The following is a 22119-nucleotide window of genomic DNA, read 5'->3' on the forward strand; positions in this document are numbered from 1 at the left end:
CGGCGGATGCGGTACTGCATCCTAAGATCCGACAGTGTAAGTCTCTTACAGATGTCGGATCTTCTGCCTATCGTTGGAAAACTGATTCTGAGGATCAGTTCCAAAGATAGGCACAGGGATACGCAGGCTGAACAGCAGTTCCGCCTGCGTATCCCTTTTGAGGATTTGGCCCAAAGTATATAGGAAATGACCGTGTGCAACATAAAAAATATATAAAAGTTCATGTGATGCTTAAATAATGTTGTTATTACAGTGTAAATACTAATAAATACATATATACATATAAATCAATGCATCGATAAACATTTTACATATCCCCAACTTGAATTTAAACAGAATGTTGATTCTCACTAGGCACAGAATTAAAGTGGTTCTAACTTCAGAAAGTTTTTTAAGCTTCCGGGTGCAGCCCCAAAACCATGGGATACTGTACTACTAAATCCAAAAATACTAACGTATGTTTCAGTGGAATGTTATTAGATGATGAGCAATGAGGAAGTTCTCTCCAGCAGGAACACACACAACAATAAAAAATTTGAGATTCCAAACCTTGTTTACCCGGAAAAAAAAAAGTTTTTGATCAAAAAAGGTTTAGGCCAAAGATACATTTTAAATAGCTAGTTTTAAAATACACATATTTGTGGATGAGCCCCTGTCTAGGGAGTTTCATGGATGGTCCTGGTTATCTTCTAATGTGGAATTATCCTTTACCACATCTTATCATTCCGGTGAACAGCATCCAGGGTTTTTTAGGCTGGAATTGTTACATCGCCCACACAAGGACCACTATGACGACAATAATGACCACAATGAGGAGGTAAAGGATGAGGATGAACCTGTCCAAGACAAAAGCCACCAGATTCCACTCAGATTTTGCCTCCTCCTCTTTTTTTGAGACGATAAGATGTCTTCGAACCATGAGCAGTTCCAATAGCAATCTTTTGAGTAGTTTAATCTCTGCGCTGTCTTTGCCATTTTTTGAGAGATGCTTGTTGGTTTCTTTCTCTGATTCAGTGAGTGCCAGATTTTCATCTGAAGCTAAAGAAAACGTGTTAATATTAGTGGGGTATTGTAGGTTTTATGCAAATCTTCCAGCAATTGCATAGCCTTTACATCTCAAGACATGTTGGCGTTAATCAGCCACTCACAATAAATTATTTATATTCATAAAAAGATACCTGCCTAGCAGGACCTGGATCTGAACCCAAAACAGATGTCTGCATATGGCTGCACCTCCTCTTGCTGAACTCCCTGAGATGATGGACAGCTCCCTGTCAGATTCCTTGAACAAACTCACTTTCTTAGCTAGATTCAGAAAGAGTTAGGCCGGCGTATCAGTAGATACCCCCAAAAATATATAAAAAAACATTTTTTTTCCTCAGTTTAGGCCGATACGTATTCTTCTACATATTTTCCGTAAAAAAAAAAAACGCAATAAGCGTTTATTGATTGGTTTGCACAAATGTTATAGCGTTTACAAAATAGGGGGTATTTTTATGGCATAAAAGGGGTTAACACTAGGGGGCGGGGAAGGGGTTAAGTATGTTCCTGGGTGTGTTCTAACTGTAGGCCTCACTAGGGGAAATCACTGATCTTCTGTTCATACATTGTATGAACAGAAAATCAGCATTTCCCCCCCTGACAGGACCGGGAGCTGTGTGTTTACACACACAGCTCCCGGTCCCCGCTCTGTAACGAGCAATCGTGGGTTCCCTGGCGGCGATCGCACCCGCCGGGCACGCACACGGGAGACGGGGGTGCGTGCGCCCCTAGTGGCCTGTGCGAGAGCCGACGTTATACAACGGGCTCTCGAGCAGGGGAGCCGACTTGCCGCCGTAATATGACGGTGGGTAGTCGGCAAGCAGTTAAATGACATTTTTTAAAAACAACGTTTTTTTCATGCCGAAAAATGATCGTGTGTATGCGGCATTAGAGCAACTGCATTTTTGAAAAGTACACAGTCTATTCGTTCTTAGTAAATCCACCCCTATGTCTCCGGTGAGTCTGCATCACCCACCAGGGGAATCAGCTTATTTATTTATTATGCTGGTTTCTGGGTGAGCCTTTCCACTGCTATTGCCACTGGCCTCCAAGCATGACCCCAGATAGTGACATTGCCAGGTATATTTCTTATAAAACCATTACGACCCCAATCAATTCATCACATAACTAGGTATGTCTTTCCTCCTCTCTCAAAAGATCCAAAGACACCGCTACACCAGTCTAAACAGTGACCCAGGATTGATTGTGTGGTTACAAACAAATCACAATTCTTCCTAATTTACAAAGCTCTAACACAAGGATATGGACCCTCATTTCAGCCATGTGACTGGCATTTTCAAATCTATTTCGTACTCCGCTAAAATAAACTAATTGTTACTTTTTAAAAATAAGTATCCTTATCCTGGTGTGTTAGCTTTTTGACCTGAGCCTACTGCCAGTCATTTTTACACAGTTCTGGGGATTTTGTTAAAAGTCCTGAAAAATCTGCTGTCTACATAAAGGTTATTTTATAACCTAAGCAATAATAAAATGAAATGCCTTTACCTTTGTTACTGCTCCCGACAACTATGGAGTCCAAATCCTTCTTTATATTAATTCTAAGGACAAACGCCAGTCGTTTTAGAACCCAAAGCTTTATAAATTCTGGTACATCTGGCCGCACAGAAGAAATGTGCAACATGTATGATATGAAGATAGAGTCAACAATACTAATGATCATAATGAGCAGACATATCATACAGAAAACACCTGGAAAAAAAAATATTTATATTTTTTTAATGTTTAAAGTAGTTCTAAAGGCAGAAGACTTATTTTAATGCATTGTCTGCATTAAGGTTAAAAATCATTGGCCCAGATTCAAGAAGCACTTGCGCCCGCGCAACCATAGGTTATACGGCGCAATTGCTGACTTGCTCCGGTGTAACAAGTGCTCCTGATTCAGGAACCTCGTTACACCGACTGCAGGCTAAAATCTGCGCGGCATAAGGCTCTTATGACTCGCAGATTTTAGGCTGCATTCTTGCGGGGGCCGCTAGGGGGCACTCCCATTGTGTATCAGCGTGTAGTATGCAAATTGCATACTACCACTGATTCACAAGCTTGCGCGGGCCCCGCGCAAGCCAGGTACAGAGTTTCCGTACGGCTACTTTTAGCGCAAGGCTGCCCCTTCTAATAGTAGGGGCAGCCAATGCTAAAGTATAGCTGGCCTTCCCGCGCCGTGAAATTTGAATTTCACGGCGTTTGCGTAAGTGAAACGTGAATGGCGCTGGACGCCATTCACGTTCACTTAGAAGCAAATGACGTCCTTGCGACGTTATTTGCCGCAATGCACGTCGGGAAAGTTTCCCGACGGAGCATGCGCTGTACGCTCGGCGCGGGAGCATGCCTAATTTAAATGATTCCCGCCCCCGGCGGGATCATTTAACTTGCGCGCGCTTACGCCGGGCAAATTTGCCGGCGCGCCCTCGCAATTCACGGAGCTACTGCTCCGTGAATGGAGGGCAGCGCAAAATATTTGCAGGGGCGCAGGGCAAAATCGTTGCCCTGCTCCCCCGCAAATATCGCGCAATTCTACTTGAATCTGGGCCATTCTGTGTACAGCTCCTGCATCCCCCCTTGCAGCCCTCCTTTATACTTACTTAAGCCTGCTGTCGATCAAGCACTGTGCATGAGAGCGGCATCGCTGCTCTCACCTCACTGGCTTAGACACAGCAATGGTAGCCATTGGCTCCTGCTTCAAGAGGGAATAGGAGGCAGGGCCAAGCCTCACTGTGTGTGTCACTGGACACACAGAGCATGGCTCGGAAAGGGGAGCCTGAATGAGTGCCCCCATAGCAAGTAGCCCCGCTAGCGGCCGAAATGCGACGTAAATCCGCCCATAGTGTCTGCAGTAAAAATACCGCCGACGCTATGGGCGGATCAGTGTGAAAGGGGTCTAACTTTGCTCCAAGCTGCAACATGGACACAACCCCAATCTAGGATGCAATGCAGGCAACTCAGGGTTGTGTGTACCGTGGGGGCTGGACATGTCTTTGCTCCACCTCAAAGTGTGTACTGCAGAGGTTGGACATAGACATGTAGGTTTAACATTTTGTTAGTAAGAATTACTGAATCGAAAAATTATACAATATCCCATAAAGGGGAGACTGGTCGTCTTGTTTTTGTCAATTTTTGTATCCAACATGGTACAGTGGAACCTTGGATTACGAGCATAATCCATTCAAGGAGAATGCTCGTAATCCAAAGTACTCGCATATCAAAGCAAGTTTCCCCATAGAAGTCAATGGAAATGAAGAGAATTTGTTCTGCATTGACTTTTAAGGCATGCAATACCACATGTGGCCAGAGGTGGGGGGCACTAGAGAGCCTCGGAAATACTCGGGGACAGTTCCGAGTGTCACCTCTAGCCAACTGTGGTACTGCACACCTCATTAGCTTGAATTCTGCTCATTTTGTGAGACAACACTCGCAAACCGAGTCAGGATTTAAAAAAAAAAAAGTTGCTTGTCATTTAAAACGCTTGTTAACCGCGTTACTCCTAAACCAAGGTTCCACTGTAGATATCCATATAGTCTTTATTAGTTTTAAAACAGATGGAGTGTAAACAAGTAGTCTATTATGTAATGAGAATTCATAAAGAAAATGAGAAGACGTGTTATACAAATGCCCATTTACTTATGTCTTTATTGTCAGACGTACCCAGTATAGGTGGATTGTCTGTGTTGGGCAGGAAATCATTTAGAATCAATAGAAGCACAGAGAAGCCAAGCACAATGGTTATCTTAAATCCTAGGCGCTCTCCACCCTCCATGGGAATAAACATACTTGATACGTCTACCACCACAAGCAAACAGGCCGGTATAATAAGATTGATGACATAGAGAATGGGAGCTCTCCTTATAAGGACCTGCAAACAGAAAATCAAATATTCACTAAATGTAAAGAAAGAGTACTAGCTGATGGTAATATAAGGTAATATAATATAAGATTAACAATGATAAAGTTACATGTCAAAAGCAGTGCAAGTTTGCCTACTATGCTGCCTGCTTAGGAACTACACCTTAAAAATGCAAGTTTCAAAATATAAGCATCCCATTTTCTCCAATGCAAAGGTAGGTTGGAGTCAGTATTGTAGGAACAAGAGGACACAGATTAACACTAAAGGGGCCTAAGGGTGACCCTAATACTTAACCTTTAAAAGAGATGCATGGGGTTTACTTTTTATTTTTTAAGAATCATACTTACCTAGCTGGATGCAAAATCGGTCTGATGCTGCATCTGTCCCCCGCTGGCTCTAAGACTGAGAATTGAGTGATCAAACACCCCTGATTGCTCTGTTCTCAGAGCTCTTTGAGCAGAGAGCTGATAACTGTCAGTCACAGCTGTCTGCTCTGCCCCTCCCCCCCATGCTCACTGGAGCGCTGGGCTGTGGAGGGGGTGGGAGCAGCTGGCTTAGACTCTCAGCGGCTTGCTGGTGCCGTTTCAGGGTTGTGGGAGGATTCCGACCATATTGTTCGATATTTCCCCAGCCTGGACCGGCTCTGTGTCATCAGCCGACAGTAGGGTACTCCCCCCCCATCCCATTCTCCCCCCGAGGTCACCACCACTGCTCTTTTTTCAGTATTTAATCCAGGGCCACGTCCGATCGCCCCCAGGGGGTCAGGAAGAAATTTTTTCCACTGCCACGGCACATTGGCATAGCACGGACAGGGGTTTTTCGCCTTCCTCTGGATCAAACAGGGAGGTAGGATTCAGTGAATCGTCCCTCCCATCATTACTGGAAACCCCCCCCCCCTTATTGGCATTCTGCCCCCCAGTACCTCAGCGACTATGACTAAACTGAGATACTCGGCAGCAACCATTTGGTGACTAAAGCCATTTGCCTCAATATTACCAGCCGCCACCAAAAAAGCCTTAAGGACTGAACGACTGTTTAGAATCGATCGACGATCAACAGGCAAACACTACACCTGCTTATCCAAACCAAAACGCATATAATGCGCTCTGGTCAATACAAGATCTGCAGTAAGACACCGAGTAGAAATTCATGATCTCATCCTACAATGCGATTTAGACTGCCTCTTTATTACAGAAAGCTGGCTTACACCCGACTGTAACACCATTCTAGGTGAACTGGTACCAGAGAACTATCGCATAATAACAGAAAACAGAGTGGGGCAAAGAGGAGGAGGCCTGGCAGTGATCCACAAGAGTTACCTCTCGATCACTAAACCAGTCCTTCAAAACCCACTTCCATTCATGGAAACCCTCTCCCTACAGCTTCAAACAAACCCCCAGAAGACTGTCCATATTCTACTCTGCTATAGACCACCGGGTCCAAAATGGCAGCTTCTCACATCATTGACTCATTGACAGAGTTCATTTCCACTTATACACTAAACAGCAAACATCTTTTGCTGCTTGGGGATCTCAACCTTTGGGCCAACTCCTTACAAGATCCCGTGGGCCGACGCTTGCATTGACCACTTGGAAGGACTAGGTCTGCAGCAGATAGTATGTGGGCCCACACATACTTCTGGTCACACGCTCGATCTTATTTTCAGACAAGATCTGTAAGTAAAAATTCTGGAAAATGAACCATTACCATGGACAGACCATCATGTAATCAAATTCATGATTACCAAAAATGCCCCTTTAACAAAAACACCAAAACCAGTGACAATGCACTGGACCAGATCTCAGAAGAAGCTCAATTCGGAACTCTTCAAAACAACATTAGGGAATAAAGTAAAAGCAAACCATTTACATCAATCAGCCACTGAAACCCTGGATGCTATTAACACAGCTCTACTACAGTCAGCCGACTTAGTAGCGCCCAAACGCAAAACCTGCATCCGGAAATACAACTCCAGCTGGTTTAACGACCAGCTGTCGTTGCTAAAGCAAGAACGCAGAAGAGCGGAAGCAGCTTGGAAAAGAAGCACTACAGACGAAAACCACGCCATCTACAAGGAAATAACAAAAAAATACCACAAAGAAATTTTCCAGCCCAAAAAAAAATCATTTTTCCAAGATCATCACCAATGCCCTAAACCGTCCCCGCTAACTTTTCAACTTAGTCACTCAGACCATGAATCCAGTCTGTCTGGAAGCCCACAATTCAGATACCCAAGAATTTTGCAATGAATTAGGGCTCTTTCACACGGAGCGGACCGTTTCCGGGTCCGCTCCGTGTGTCTCCGTCGGCTCAGCGGGGGTCCCCGCTCAGCTGTCGGCGGCAGGGCAGGACTTAGGGTGGTGGGGGCCCCTGGGCTTGAGTGTTGAAGGGGCCCCCTGGAGCCGAGAATTGGGGGGGATCGAAGTTGTTGAGCGGGGGGGGGGGGGGGCGAATTGAAGTTGTTGAGGGGGGGGGGGCGAATTGAAGTTGTTGAGCGGGGGGGAGCGCATTAAAGTTGTTGAGCGGGGGGGGATTTTGCAGTTGTTGAGGGGGGGAGTGCCTCTCACCTGTGCCAACAGCCGGGGCCACAGACTGTCATTAGCCCGGCTGTCGGCTTTCTTCCCTTCAGCAGCCACAGTCCTCCACACACCACTCCGGTTCCTCCTGCTTCCGTGCTGCCTCCTCCTCTTGCAGTGCGGGAAAATTAACCCTTTTGCGGGACTGCGGGAAGAAGCTGTCTGTGCGGGAAAGTCCCACAGAATCCGTGCGTGTTGGGAGGTATGCGCCATCAGGAACTTTGGGGCCCCTTGCACAGCTTAAGGCATGGGCCCCCTGAAGCAGAGAACCTGGGGGGGGGGGGGTGCTGCCGCCTGAAATTGAGAAGCGTGGGGGCCTTTACAAAAAAAAGAAGAAATAAAGAAGAAAACAAATATATATAAATATATGTAGCCATCCGGGGCCCTGGGGACCTCTGGGCCTTTTAATAAAAAGAAAAAATAAACCTCTGGGCCCTTTAATAATAATAAAAAAAAACATTTATAAAAAAATACATAAAAAAAGGGAGGTTGCCAAACCCGGGGGCCCTGGGGACCTCTGGGCCCCTGGGAACCTCTGGGCCTTTTAATAAAAAATAAAAAAAAATAAAAAAATAAACATTTATAAAAAAAATAAAAAAATAAACATTTATAAAAAAAATAAAAAAAGGGGGGGTTGCCACATGGGGCCCTGGGGACCTCTGAGCCCTTTAATAAAAAAAAAATATATATATATATATATATATATATATATATATATATATATATATATATATATATATATATATATATATATATATATATAAAAATGTATTTTTTTTTATAAAAAAATAAAAAAGGTGGGTTGCCATCCGGGGGCCCTGGAGACCCCTGGGCCCTTTAATAATAATAATAAAAAAAAATAATATATATATATATATATATATATATATATATATATATATATATATATATATATATATATATATATATATATATATATATATATATATATATATATATATTATATTATATATATAAAAATAAAAAATATATAAAAAAAACATTTTTTTACAAAAAATAAATAAAAAAAAGGGGGGTTGCCATCCGGGGCCCTGGGGGCCTCCGGACCCCTAAAAAAAAAAAAAAAAAAAAAAAAAAATTTTTTTTTTTTTTTTTTAAAGGGGGCCCCCTATTGGGTGGGGCCCCTGGGCTTGAGCCCAGTCAAGGCCAATGGTAAGTCCGGCCCTGGTCGGCGGATAGGGCGGTCCCCGCACACAGTGCAGGGACCGCCCTGTCTCTGCTCCGCTCTGCCCTATGGGGAACCTGATGCAGACTGACCGTCTGTCCGTCTGTAGCAGTTCCGCTCCGCCGAACGGAAGAAAAATAGGGTTTCTTCCGTTCGGAAAAGCGGATCCCGACTGACGCGGACGCTAGCGCGTCAGTCGGACGCGTTCCCATAGGGATTCATTACAAGTCCGTTAACGGACTTGTAATGAGCGGACGAACGGTCCGCTAGTGTGAAAGGACCCTTATCGGATCATTTTGTGAACAAAATTGAAAGGATCCGTGAAAGCATTCAGCAAAACAGTACCCCCCTCTATCCCCCCCTTAGTCAATCACCCAATTCCCACATAAATCAGCCGCAATCAACAATGTTTACTCTAAAACCCATCTCCATTGAGGCCACAAAAAATATCATCAGCGCCCTGCAAAATAGCACAGCGCCTAATGATATTATCCCTACCAAACTGCTGCAGGAATGTGCCGATATTCTGGCACCACCTATCAAGCAGCTGATAAACCAGTCTTTCAAGGAAGGCATAGTGCCCGCCCTGTTGAAACAAGGCATAATCAAACCCATCTTAAAGAAACCCACCCTTGACCCCAAGGACCCTAAACACTGTCGTCCCATATCAGGCCTGAACGTCTTCTCCAAGGTAATGGAGAAAGTAGTGGTACAACAGCTGCAACAGCATTTAGACACCCATAATTTGCTCGATCTTTTTCAATCGGGTTTCTGTCCAGGGCACAGGACGGAAACAGCATTGCTAAAAATATGGGATGATGCTCTCGAGGCCGCAGACGAAGGAGAATCTTGTCTTCTAGTACTGTTGGACCTTAGCGCAGCTTTTGACACGGTAGACCACAAACTATTACTGACTCGGCTAGCTGAAGTAGCCAGAGTCGTGGAATGTGACTTATCCTGGTTCTCCTCCTTTTTGGAAAACCGATCACAAGTAGTCCCTCAAGGATCCCCTCTGTCGCCGGTGCTGTTCAATATCTATCTTCGCCCTCTTTTTGAAATCATCAGCAGCCAAAAGCTGCTCTACCACTCTTATGCAGATGACACACAATTGTACTTTCGCATCTGCAACAAAAAGGATCATCATCTCGGTCTAGAGAATTGCCTCTCTTTGATAGAGAACTGGATGACAAAGAGTTATCTTAAACTCAACGGTTCAAAAACAGAACTTCTCCTGTTTCACGCCAATCGAAAGAATCAACTTGCAACAACCTTGACACCTCCGCCCATTCTGGGAAAAATCATCACCCCTAGCACCAAAGTCAAAAGTCTCGGAGTCATCTTCAACACCTACATGACAATGGATGCACAAATAGGGTCAGTAGTCAGCGGATTGCACCATCTGCTGCACCTACTATGCTGACTTATTCCATTTATTCCTAAAGAAGACATTGCGTTCGTGGTGGGAACAACTGTTAACTCCAGACTTGACTATGCAAATGCCCTTTACCTCGGACTCCCAAAGTACCAAATCACTCGCCTACAGGTCGTTCAGAATACGGCCGCGTGACTTGTGAATGGGAAAAAAACATGGGAATCAATCTCACCCTCACTGAGAAGCCTTCACTGGCTGCCAGTGAAAGACAGAATCACTTTCAAAGCGCTCTGTCTGACGCATAAATGTATTTTGGGAAATGCCCCCAAATATCTATGCGAAAAACTAAACCGCAATCGCGTTCTGCGATCCTCCAACCAAAATCTACTCCAAATCCCCAAAACCAGATGCAAGTCCAAAGGAGAAAGAAGATTTGCTGTCCAAGGCCCTCGACTTTGGAACACTTTACTAACCTCCATTCGGTTGGAGGAGAACCACTTGGCCTTTAGGAGAAAGATCAAAACCCATCTCTTTTGAGGTAAAAGGAGAAATGGTCAAACAAGCGCCCAGAGGCGATTCAGTTTGCATGTGCAGCGCTATATAAGTTTTTCACTCACTCACTCATGCTGCGAGGGGTATTTCTGTGGTGGAGGCCGTTGTTCTGGGTTCTTCGAGGGTTCCTGGTTCCAGGTGCGGCACCCACCTTTAGGGTGTGCGCACATAACGGGCCCCACCGCTATGGCCTACTTGGCCTGGGGGCGCGTGCTACGCAAAGTTCCTGACTCTGGGCCCTTCTGGCCTGGAGCAACTGATGCTACCAAGGGGCCCCAGTGACTTACTGGGTCCCCACTTCTACTGAGGAGATCCCAGGCTGCATGCCGCTCGGTGGGGGATCGGCTTGAGGAGAACCCGGAGGCAGGTGATCCAAAAGGGCTTGAACGAACCATCGGGGATCTGGTGACCGGACATTGACAGGTACAATTACGCTGTCAACCGGTGACCATAACATGATTTACTGGGAGGATTTGCTCTATCGTTCAACTTAATCCTGTACTAGGCCTGTGGCAGAGGTCTCAACATCCAATCAGAGCCAAGTCTGTGGCAGAGACTTGTTCCTCCGAGAAACCTCAAGTGACGCTCTGGCTGCCAGGCCTGTGGCAGAGGTCTGTCCAGGGGCACTTCACCCACTCTGGCTAGAGTGCGACGTACTGACACAATTACAGAAGGCAGGACTGCTTTCCTTATCCAAAGCCTGATACTGCAAAGTTATTCTGATTTCATCAACCTATTCTGTCTACCTCAAGTTGATGTGTTGGTCGTGTTGGACCAGGAAAATAAAGCATTCAGAAAACCTTTATCTACAGATTGGACATTCGATTACTGCTCTACTCACTGCCTTCACCCTAGACATCACATAGAGGTAACTTAATACGATGATCTCAAATCTAATCAGGGGCTCCTTCGGGGGTAGCGCTACATATATATATATATATATAAATAAAGCCATTTGCTATGGTGCTTTTTAAGAAAAAAACATAAAACTACAGTTATAACAAGTAAGACAATGTAAGTGAGAACAATGGCTAGATTTACAAAGGATAAGTTAGGTTGGTGTTACCTGATAAATGACTTTACTCCATTCCTCCCCATATTTAGAGACATTTAAATGCATAATATCTACTTGTGTGAGATCCCATTCTGACTTTGAAAATTGTTCTTTTGACAATCGAGTTACTTTTTCAGCATTAGAAATGGGAATCAACTGCACATCAATACCTGGGGGAAGAGAAGATATGACCAAAATAAATGATATGCTTTCAACCAAATATAGGTGATCATGTAAAGTGCACCATATAGACATAGGCTGATAAATATATCTGAAACTTTTGGCTCGGCGCCATCTACATGCCATATTAAGCGCAAGGCTGCCATTTTGTTCTGATCTTTCATTTCCACACGTTTTTTTATTGAGTGTGTGTGGTATGTCCCCTTTTGTAGGGGAAAAAATGAAAAAAAATCGAATAATATAGTATATGTAATTGCTACACAAGACATATTGTAATTAGATTTTATTACAAATGACCTTTCTTTTTCAATCTCCAGTGCTGTAATTTTACATAAAACTCAATGCAATATGGCAACCTTTAGGCATTCTGTAAACCATTGGTGTACAGAACTTCTCCAGAAATGTCATTTCCTACTTGTGTGATTCGATAAGGAAGGCACAAGCAGTACCAGTACATCCTATCTAAGCGCCCACTCATGCATGCTCTCAGAAGTGTCCAGAGGCAGGATCTGTGACTGCTCTGTTCACTGGACACAGCAGATCACAGATCAGGGTACAATATGGTTGTGATTGGCCCTGTACCATGTGATTGCTGTGGCCAGTCAGAGCAATCACAGTCAGCAATAGTAAAAATGGCTGTCATTCATGACCTCATTGTTTACTACTGTGATCTCTGTGATTAGTCACAGCAATCACATGGCACAGGGGCAATCACCACAGCCCTATACTATGTGATAGATGTAGCCAATCACAGTAGAAAACAATGGCATTATGAATTATGACAAACACATATGAAATGATTGCTTAAATTGTGATGCCAAACACAGACAGAAATTATTGTGGTGATCATGTATAATGGCTACTCTGATGTCTTGGTATGTCAGCGCCACCAAACATTGTCTCTGATCAGCAGTACAATGTCACTAGACAAGTGCTGCCAGTCAGTATCTCTAATCACCGGCGCACAGTCAGTGTCCCCGATCACAGCCGGACCAGTCGCAGTGAGGTCCATTCACAAAAGCATCTTGCATGCAGTGTTCAGGTGTCTGGACACATTCTCCCTAAATATCGCATTACTTATTATTCGCTACTCCCAGTGCCTCCCTCTGAGTTCACAGGAGCCAGAACTAAAGAGGAGGCATCGGGTATCAATGCACACTGACAGTATTGACTGTCAGCATGCATTGAGAACAACACTGGAAACAACATATAGGTCACAATGTTGATCTGCAGCAGAACCCCTGGCGACCACCAATTTTGTTTTCGTGTTCTATCAGTGGTCCACGGACCACTGGTTGGCGACCACTGGTTGCTATTTTTTTAAACAAAACCGATCTAGCCTTCCTCACATAATATTTTCATTACTAAAGACAAACGGGGAGATTTACTAAAACTAGAGAGTGCAAAATCTGATACCCTGATTCCCTTTTCCCTGTGTACAAAGCTTAAAGGGTAACTCCACTTTCATGGGGGGAAATAGCAAATAAAGAAAAAAATATATAGCGTGTTCAATTGCGACATATTGTAATTGAATGTTATTAAAGATTACCTTCCCTTTTCAATCTGCAACCAATGTCGTTTTCTGAGAATGCATTGCAATATGGCTACCTGGAGTTGTTCTGTACACAAAATGTGCACTGACCACTCCCAAGAAACATCATTTCCTGCTTGTGTGATTGGCTCACCAATCTTCCTAGAAGTCTGCCTAAGATACAAGTCAGATTTTAGGCATCCCCTGCAACAAAAAATAAATTTTTGGTGAGATACTCCATGTAGGAGCATGTCTAAAGGGATGCAGGCCCAGCAGATTTCCTTATTAGTGCTGTGCAGGTGCACACCTGATAGATAATTATGAAACCACTCCCATTAGACCCATTCAGAACAGAGGCACAGAGGAACATACAGGGACTTCTTCAGAATAACAAAAGGTAGGAATATGCAACAAATGTTGTTATAATCCTTGCAATGTACATAGATCACCCAGAAGGGAATGTTTTTTTTCTCAACAAAAGTGGAGTTACGCTTTAAGTGAACAAGCTGAAGTTAGAAGCTGATTGGCTACCCTGCAGTGGCAGCCGGTGGTAATTCTTTTTGGGCGGTGGCAAACAGTATGCACCGACACCCCCATCCCCCATGGTCGGTCAGTCGATCGGTAGCACTTAGCCCATTGCTTAACCGGCAGCTTCCCCCGCTCAGCGGCAGTGGCCTCCTGTTCCCCTGCTCTCCACAGGTCATCGCGGTGGCGGCGGCCTCCCATTCCCCAGCTCTCCATGGGTCATCACGGCAGTGCCCAGGCACTCCTAATGAATGGGCTGCCACTGCTGTTATGCACAGCTTCACCAAACGAGTGTTCTCGTTTTAGTAAATCTCCCCCACAATCTCCTGCCCATATCCACATGGTACCACAATTGTCTTTTCTTGCACTTGTATTTTCTATTTTTATCATTATTACATGCTAGATTGATATTCTTTGACACTGTAAAATTATATTTTTAGGGTTACCCACACACATCCCCTTAGTCAAATCAAATTTTAAGCAAAAAACTTTTCCAGAAATTATACATTAGTCTATTGCTTGTTCCTAAAATATTCATCTGTTGTATGTAATTGCTTGTCTAACAAAAAATTCCATAAACATCGTTTTTTTGAAAACATTTGTCTAAGAAAGATGGTTCAAACAAACATTTTTTCCTAAGGCTGTTACTTTATAATCTGTGAAAAAAACCAAAATTTGGAAAAACGGGTACACCTGGACATACAAGATTTCCTCTCCATATATTCCCCATTCAAGTCTAATTATAATTGATTACCTGGATTTATGCTCATGCCAAAGGTCAAATTACATTTCTGTTTGTCAAATGGAAACTTGTACAGGTCAAGAGGACATGTGGTCACGACCTTAAGTGTTTTTCTTCTCAGAATGGTGCCATTGTAATTGAGCTCCATATATAGGACATCAAGAGAGTCATCCTCTGTCCTGGCAAAAATATAGTGAAAAAGTAATGTTTACAGGGCAGGTGAAACAAACATATATACTCACCGGGCACTTTATTAAGTACACCTGTTCAATTACTTGGTAACATAAATTGCAAATCAGCTAATCACATAGCAGCAACTGATTTCATTTAGTCATCTAGACGTGGTGAAGGTGACTTGCTGAATTTTAAACCGAGCATCAGAATGGGGAAGAAAGGGGATTTAAATGGCTTTGAATGTGGCATGATTTGGGATTTTCACGCACAACCCTCTCTAGGGTTTACAGAGAATGGTCCGAAAAAGAGAAAATATCCAGTGAGTGGCATATCTGTGGACAAAAATGCCTTTTTGATATCAGAGGCCAGAGGAGAATGGGCATACAACAGAAAAGATGACCGAAAGTAGGGATGTCCCGATACTAGTATCGGTATTGGTACCGATACTGAGCATTTCCCGAGTACTTGTACTTGGGGGAAATGCTCCGATGCTTCACCCGATACCTGGGCAGTCATGAGTCAGGAGTTACAAGTCTTCTCCGTGCTGTCTTCTCCCCCGTGCCGTCTTCTCCCCATCTGTGCCGCTCTCCCCCGTGCTGTCTTGTCCCCCCTGTGCTGTCTTGTCCCCCCTGTGCTGTCTTGTCCCCCCTCCCGTGATATCTTGTCCCCCCCTGATGTCTTGTCCCCCCGTGATGTCTTGTCCCCCCATGCTGTCTTCTCCCCCTCCGTGCCGCTCTCCCCCTGTGCCGTATTCTTCCCCTCCATGCCGCTCTCCCCCCGTGCAGTCTTCTCCCCCCTCTGTGCCGCTCTCCCCCCATGCTGTCTTCTCCCCCCTCCGTGCCGCTCTCCCCCGTGCAGTCTTCTCCCCCTCCGTGCCACTCTCCCCCATGCAGTCTTCTCCCCCCTCCGTGCCGCTCTCCCCCGTGCAGTCTTCTCCCCCTCCGTGCCAGTCTCCCCGTGCAGTCTTCTCCCCCCTCTGTGCCGTTCTCCCCCGTGCAGTTTTCTCCCCCCTCCGTGCCGCTCTCCCCCGTGCAGTCTTCTCCCCCCTCTGTGCCGCTCTCCCCCCTCAATTTGTCAGGATGGAGAGCGGAGGTAGGAGCCGGCTCCTACCTTTTCCGAATGGACAGAGTCAGTGATCACTGACTCTGTCCATTCACATAACTGAGCATCGTAAACCTGTGTTTACGATATTTTAGTTTATGAATGGAAACTCCATTCATTTCAGATGAGGCTGCAGAGAAAGGGACTGGGGAATCTGTGTCCGTAGTCCTTTTCTGTCTCAAAGGGGAGATGTCTGAGGTCTGTTAAGACCCCTGATATCTCACCAAAGACCCCCAACAGGGACGATTAAAAAAAAGGAAAAATAAAAAAAATTGCAATAAATAATTTAAAAAATAAAATGTAAAATAAATAATAATAATTTAAAAAAAAACACACTAACAATCCACTCCCCCCCCCCCCTCCCAAAAATTGGGTAAAAAAAACGCCACTGTCACATGACATTAAAAAAAAAGTATCGGTATTCTGTATTGGCGAGTACTTGAAAAAAGTGGTTTAAGAATGGCAGGAGAGCTGCGGTGGCTCAACGCGATTGGCACTGCGCTGACAAGCCATTCACCTCTGCAGCTAGAGGTTCGGATCCTGGTCTCGGCTACATGTGAATTGAGTTTGGTGGTCTCAGCCCGGCTCCCGGTGGGTGTGCTATGCAAGGTAAGCCTGTGCTTAGTACACCCACCCCCCTCCCACAAAAACCACCACACCTACACACGCACTCAAATTGGGTTAACACACGCACTTTGACCACGCGGTCTCTAAAGAGAGGTGAAGGACTAACGGGGCTGGTTGAGCGGGCTAATCCTCTCACTCCCTTATAGGGAGTCCCTCTGCCCCGTTGGGCTTCAAAGCGGAGCAGGTAGGGTGGGCTGTGTGGGAGGACCCTCTCACACACCCACCATTGCCACCCGGGGCATGGAGAAAGGTGGCAGATTGCCTCTGGGGGAGGCCTGCCTACTCCCAACTCCTGCAGTCCGGCTCCTCTCTCGAGTACACGCACAAAATACACTTTAGAAAAAAAAAAAAAGAATGGCATGGATGCTTTCCTAAATGTACATAGTATAACTGAGTACTAACATTTAGAGGTAAAGTTGATCCAGGGAAAATCTGATTGCCTCTCGGGGGATCAGGAAGGAATTTTTTCCCCTGCTGTAGCAAATTGGATCATGCTCTGCTGGTTTTTTTTTGCCTTCCTCTGGATCAACTGTGGATATAGAATTGGGTATATGGGATTGTACGATATTTTTTATTTATTTATTTTTATAGTTGAACTGGATGGACTTTTTCAACCTGACTAACTATGTAACTATGTACATTTGATGGGAGCTGGTGAGGCTACATTTGATGGGCGCTGTTGAGGCTACTGTACATTTTATGGGCGCTGGTGAGACTGCATTTTATGGGCGCTGGTGAAGCTGCATTTTATGGGCGCTGGTGAAGCTGCATTTGATGAGCGCTGTTGAGGCTACATTTTATGGGCGCTGGTGAGACTACATTTGATGGGTGCTGGTGAGACTGCATTTTATGGGCGCTGGTGAGGCTACATTTGATGGGCGGTGGTGAGACTACATTTTATGGGCACTGGTGAGGCTGCATTTGAAGGGCGCTGGTGAGGCTGCATTTGATGGGCGCTGGTGAGGCTGCATTTGATGGGCACTGGTGAGGCTGCATTGATGGGTACTGGTGAGGCTGCATTTGATTGGCGTTGGTGAGGCTGCATTTGATGGACGCTGGTGAGGCTGCATTTGATGGGCACTGGTGAGGCTGCATTGATGGACGCTGGTGAGATTGCCTTTGATTGACGACAGTGAGGTGGCATTTGATGGGCACTGGTGAGGCTGCATTTGATGGGCACTGGTGGGCTGCATTTGATGGGTGCGTCATTAAAAAGATGGTGTATACATGGGCATGGGAAAGGGGGTGGAGTCAGGGGTGGGGCCAGGGGGGACGGCAAAATGTGGTTTTGCCTAAACACTCTATAAAGATCTGGTATACACGTCTTTCCTAGCAAGCTAGCCCCTAGCAGAATGCATAACTATATGAATCCTAATTGAAATGTATTTGGCTCAAGTTGGTCTTTGATTGTACCTATGGTGCTAGAACAATATCATAGTTTTATTCATTTGGGTTATTTGGATCATTTAAAATGTTTTTAATTCTATGTATAAATGTATAGTCTTATGTACATTTTAATTTCCACTTTCACAAGTTACTAAAATAATCAATATTACATTCTAGTCACTTACATTTCAGATATAGTGATGTCAGGAATCCAGACTGACCCCTCTGGAATGAAGATACGTTTTATGTCACAGAAATTACTTGGTTCCCAGGATAGGAACTCATTGTGCCATACCTTTTATTAAAATAGAGGAAAGTCAATGTTTCGAAATTCAATTCATTGTTGTTTCTTTAAAGTTTTACAATTTAGGTTTAGCAAACAGTTATTAGGAATTTAAAGTGGTTATAAATGTATTCAGCTAATTTTCCTTATTCTGCAATGATAATTTAAAGTGTATGTAGAACCACTAGGGGGAGCTCAGCATCTTTAGATCCATTCTATTACAAAGGGGTTTATTGGAAAATTGTGTTAATTAGGAGGTTTTAAAAAAAATACATTTGTAACCATTTTCACTTTTAACTTTGTTTTGATACAATATGTATCATTTATTTAGACTATCAGCTTAGATGAGAAGATATCTCTCACATGTCAGAATTTCTGATTATTTAAACCCTTCTAGTATGTGGGCACAGCATACCGATCCCCTTGAAAATGTCTATTGAGATGCAACGTACGTCAGGGCGAGGTGGGGCCTGTGAGGACATCACCCACCCCTGTCTGGTGCCTGCAACAGTGGCTTTTTTGATGTTTTGCGTTTACTCTTCTAAAGTTTTTTAAAGTTTTCAGTTGTTTGTTGTTGTTTGGTTGTTTGTTTAAACATCCACTATGTGGGCATCTAAACTGTGCATAGCCCAGCATCAGGTAAATAATGTTTTTTTTTCTTTTAGGCCCCTTCCACACGGGGACAGATCCGCTTGCAGCGGTCCGCCAGCTCAGCGGGAGATCTCAAAGCTGATCTCCGCCCAGCCGGCGGATTACAGGTCCCTCTCTGCTCACTGAGCGGGGAGGGGCTTGTCCAGCGCTGCTGTCTCCTATGAAGAGATCGGACGAAAACGGACAGCATGTCCGTTTTCATCAGATTTCACCCGATCCGCCATGGATGGATGGCGACGTATCGCCATCGGTCGGATTTTAGTGGATCGGATGTCAGCGGACACGTCACCGCTCACATCCGAAGCTCCATAGAGATGTATGGAGCAGCCGTTCAGGTCCGCCGAAAAAACTGACAGGTGGACCTGAACAGTCCGACCATGTGAAAGGGGCCTCAGGCCTCGTACACACGACCGAGGAACTCGTCGTAAATGAAACATTGTTTTCCTTGTCAGGCTTGTCGAGAAACTTGACAAGCTTTCTTTGCGTACACACGGTCAAGACCAAATCTTCTCGTTCTCAAATGCGGTGACGTACAACACATACAACGGCACTATAAAGGGGAAGTTCGATTCCACTGGCACAACCCTTGGGGCTGCTTTTGCTAATCTCATGTTACCGCGTGTTAAGTAAAAGTTTGGTAAGAGACAATTTGCACTTTTCAGTCTGTTACAGCGTGACAAATGTGCGATCTCAATTACAAACGCTACTTTTACCGAAGGTGCGCTCCCGTCTCATACTTTATTCTGAGCATGCGCGGGTTTCTTAGCATACACCCGAACGTGTTTCTCGTCGAAAACCAGCCCGACGAGAAACACGACGAGGAAATTGAGACTCCCGTCGAGGAAAAATAGAACTTGTTGTCTTTTTTTCTCGTCGAGTTCCTCCACAGTTTCCTCATTGAAAAACATACACACGACCGTTTTCCTCGGCAAAAAAGCTCTGCCACCAAGTTTCTTGATAGATTCTGTCGAGGAAAATAGTCGTGTGTACGAGGCCTTACTGTTTGCATCTGCATTTCTGTCTGTAATTGCTTTCAGAAGTAACAATAATAAGACAGTTATTAAAAACTTAACTTACTGAGGTAGGTGAAAGTTTTTGCATTGGGGCCATTTGCTTGCTGTGCTCAGCTAGTAAATATGCCCCCGGCAAGGCATTTAATTGGGGTAGGTCCTCAATATTATTTCCTGAAGAATCATCAAAGTCCATGCCCTTTGCCTCTGAGTAGCACTAAGGGGAATTCTCAATTTTCTACATGCGGAACAAGGCAGAACAACCTGTTCATCTTAGTATTAGAATTTGTACTATGAAGTGGAATGTCATCATTATATCCTTTTTATCTCTTCTATCACAATTGTCACATTATTCCTTCAGGCTGTTTTCCTATTCATTGAAGGTACTTCAAAAGTTACAAATTTCTTACCATTTTAATGTCCAACAATGTTGTCATTATCTGTAACTTTTCATCCTGTACAAAAAAAAAAAAATTGACTGTTCTTTTACCATTATGGAAGAAAAAAATGGTACAATTATGACTAAATAATCAAATTATATCATTTGGACTTGCATTTCTCAACACAATTTTTAAAAGACTTGTACCTGCAAACTAAACTTACTTGAAACTCCCTATTACTGTAGTTACAAAGGACTAATGTTCGTGACTGGATGCAGGTGTGCGGTGTGTGAGAGAGACATGTGAGATGTGGTGAGAGCTGTGTGTCTCCCACGGTTCATTCGCCCCTACTATTCCTTAACCATGCAGCCTAAACTCCCTGCCTCAACCCGGTCTGAGCCCTGAGATTACTGTTGTTTGACACTAAGTCAGCTAATCCCACCGCGGAAGAAACAATACCTTGGTCGGCTCCAGTGTACCTGCCTGGTGGTGAAGAGTGGGCGGGTGTCCCGCGGCCAAAGAATTGCATCTGAGAGCACGCGATTGGTGCACAGCGGTCAGCTGACGAGTTGTATCAGAGCACGAGCATCACGTATCATTTATCAAGCACAAATGAAGGGAATGTACTTGAATGCACATTTAAAGTTTTTTTTTTAGGTATATTCAAAATGGTATATATTTTTTATTTTTTCGTCCTTTTTTTTGTTTCTTAGAGGCTTTTTTTTTGTGTTCGATATGCTTTCTCTTCGGCTACAATCTCAAAATGTATTTATGGCTTTAGGCGATCAATTTTTTTTGATAGCTTGGGAAACCCAAGCTCCCATCGGGAAGCTTTACATCCTTATAAATCTTGTCTATGAGGCTGGGAATGAGACCTAAAATTATAAATATAGGCTCCTGGAATGTCCGGGGGATGGGGGACCCAGTGAAAAAAGCTGCAATTTTTACTACCCTGGAGTGCTATGGGGTGGAGGTGATATGTATTCAAGAGACCCATTTGACTAAAGAAACAAAGTTAAAACTGGTCAATAAAAAAAAATATCAAAGCCAGTACCACTCTGTCCACTCTTCCTATTCTAGAGGAGTGAGCATAATGGTAAAAACAGGCGTACCATTTGCATGTTTAGAGTCAAGAATAGATGAACTGGGTCGCTATATTTTTCTGCACTGTTTGATAGATAATGTACCATATGTGTTGGCTAATATTTATATACCCCCTCCCTTCAAAATGGAGGTTTTGTATAAGTTAACAGAATTTGTGGTAAATAAGATAAATATCCCGGTATTAGTGGTTGGGGATTTAAACAACGTGCTAAATAGAACGATGGATAGATTTCCACCGGGGACACAGAGCCCAGGGTTAGGAGAAGGGCATCTAAGTCAATTTTTGGAGGAGGTTGGGTGGTGGGACATCTGGAGGGCGAAACATCCAGATCTGCAGCAGTACTCCTGTTTTTCAAGCACTTATTCCACACTGTCAAGAATAGATATGGCCCTGGGAAACTATGCAAGTTTACAAGCAGTCAGTAAAATATCTTATTATCCGAGAGGTTTCTGATCACTCCCCTCTGGTGCTATCACTGTGTACAGGGAAAAAATGTCCTCCAAGCAATTGGAAAATAAGTCCCTTCTGGCTTGAAGTGATAGGGAAGTCAGAAGAAATGGGCATCAAATTAAGGGAATTCCTGGACTTTAACACAGGGACAGCATCAGAGGGAGTAGTGTGGGATGCCCTTAAGGCGTTCCTCAGGGGTATATTGATTCAGCAGGTAGCTAAGATCAAGAGGAACTTGAGGGAATGGGAGGAGAAAATCAGGGAACAGGTTCTAGAGGCTGAAAAGCAATATGTGGAAAACCCAACACTGACTAAACAAAGGCTATGGTTGGAG

General features: G+C 44.2%; 1 protein-coding gene across 1 annotated transcript in view; it reads right to left on the reverse strand.

Annotated features, from left to right (window-relative positions):
* Nucleotides 1-225: 225 nt before the first annotated feature.
* Nucleotides 226-22119, reverse strand: part of LOC120917671 (5-hydroxytryptamine receptor 3A-like) — a 42987-nt gene continuing 21093 nt past the window's right edge. The window contains exons 3-9 of the mRNA XM_040329125.1: nt 20261-20305; nt 18092-18201; nt 14631-14797; nt 11653-11810; nt 4702-4909; nt 2548-2751; nt 226-1038 (exon numbers count right to left, since the gene is read on the reverse strand). Coding sequence (XP_040185059.1) covers nt 764-1038; nt 2548-2751; nt 4702-4909; nt 11653-11810; nt 14631-14797; nt 18092-18201; nt 20261-20305 — 1167 coding nt within the window. The 3' untranslated portion in view covers nt 226-763. The remainder of the gene's footprint in view (nt 1039-2547; nt 2752-4701; nt 4910-11652; nt 11811-14630; nt 14798-18091; nt 18202-20260; nt 20306-22119) is intronic.

Source organism: Rana temporaria, chromosome 11 (assembly GCF_905171775.1).
Source record: "Rana temporaria chromosome 11, aRanTem1.1, whole genome shotgun sequence".
NCBI classification, from domain to species: domain Eukaryota; kingdom Metazoa; phylum Chordata; class Amphibia; order Anura; family Ranidae; genus Rana; species Rana temporaria.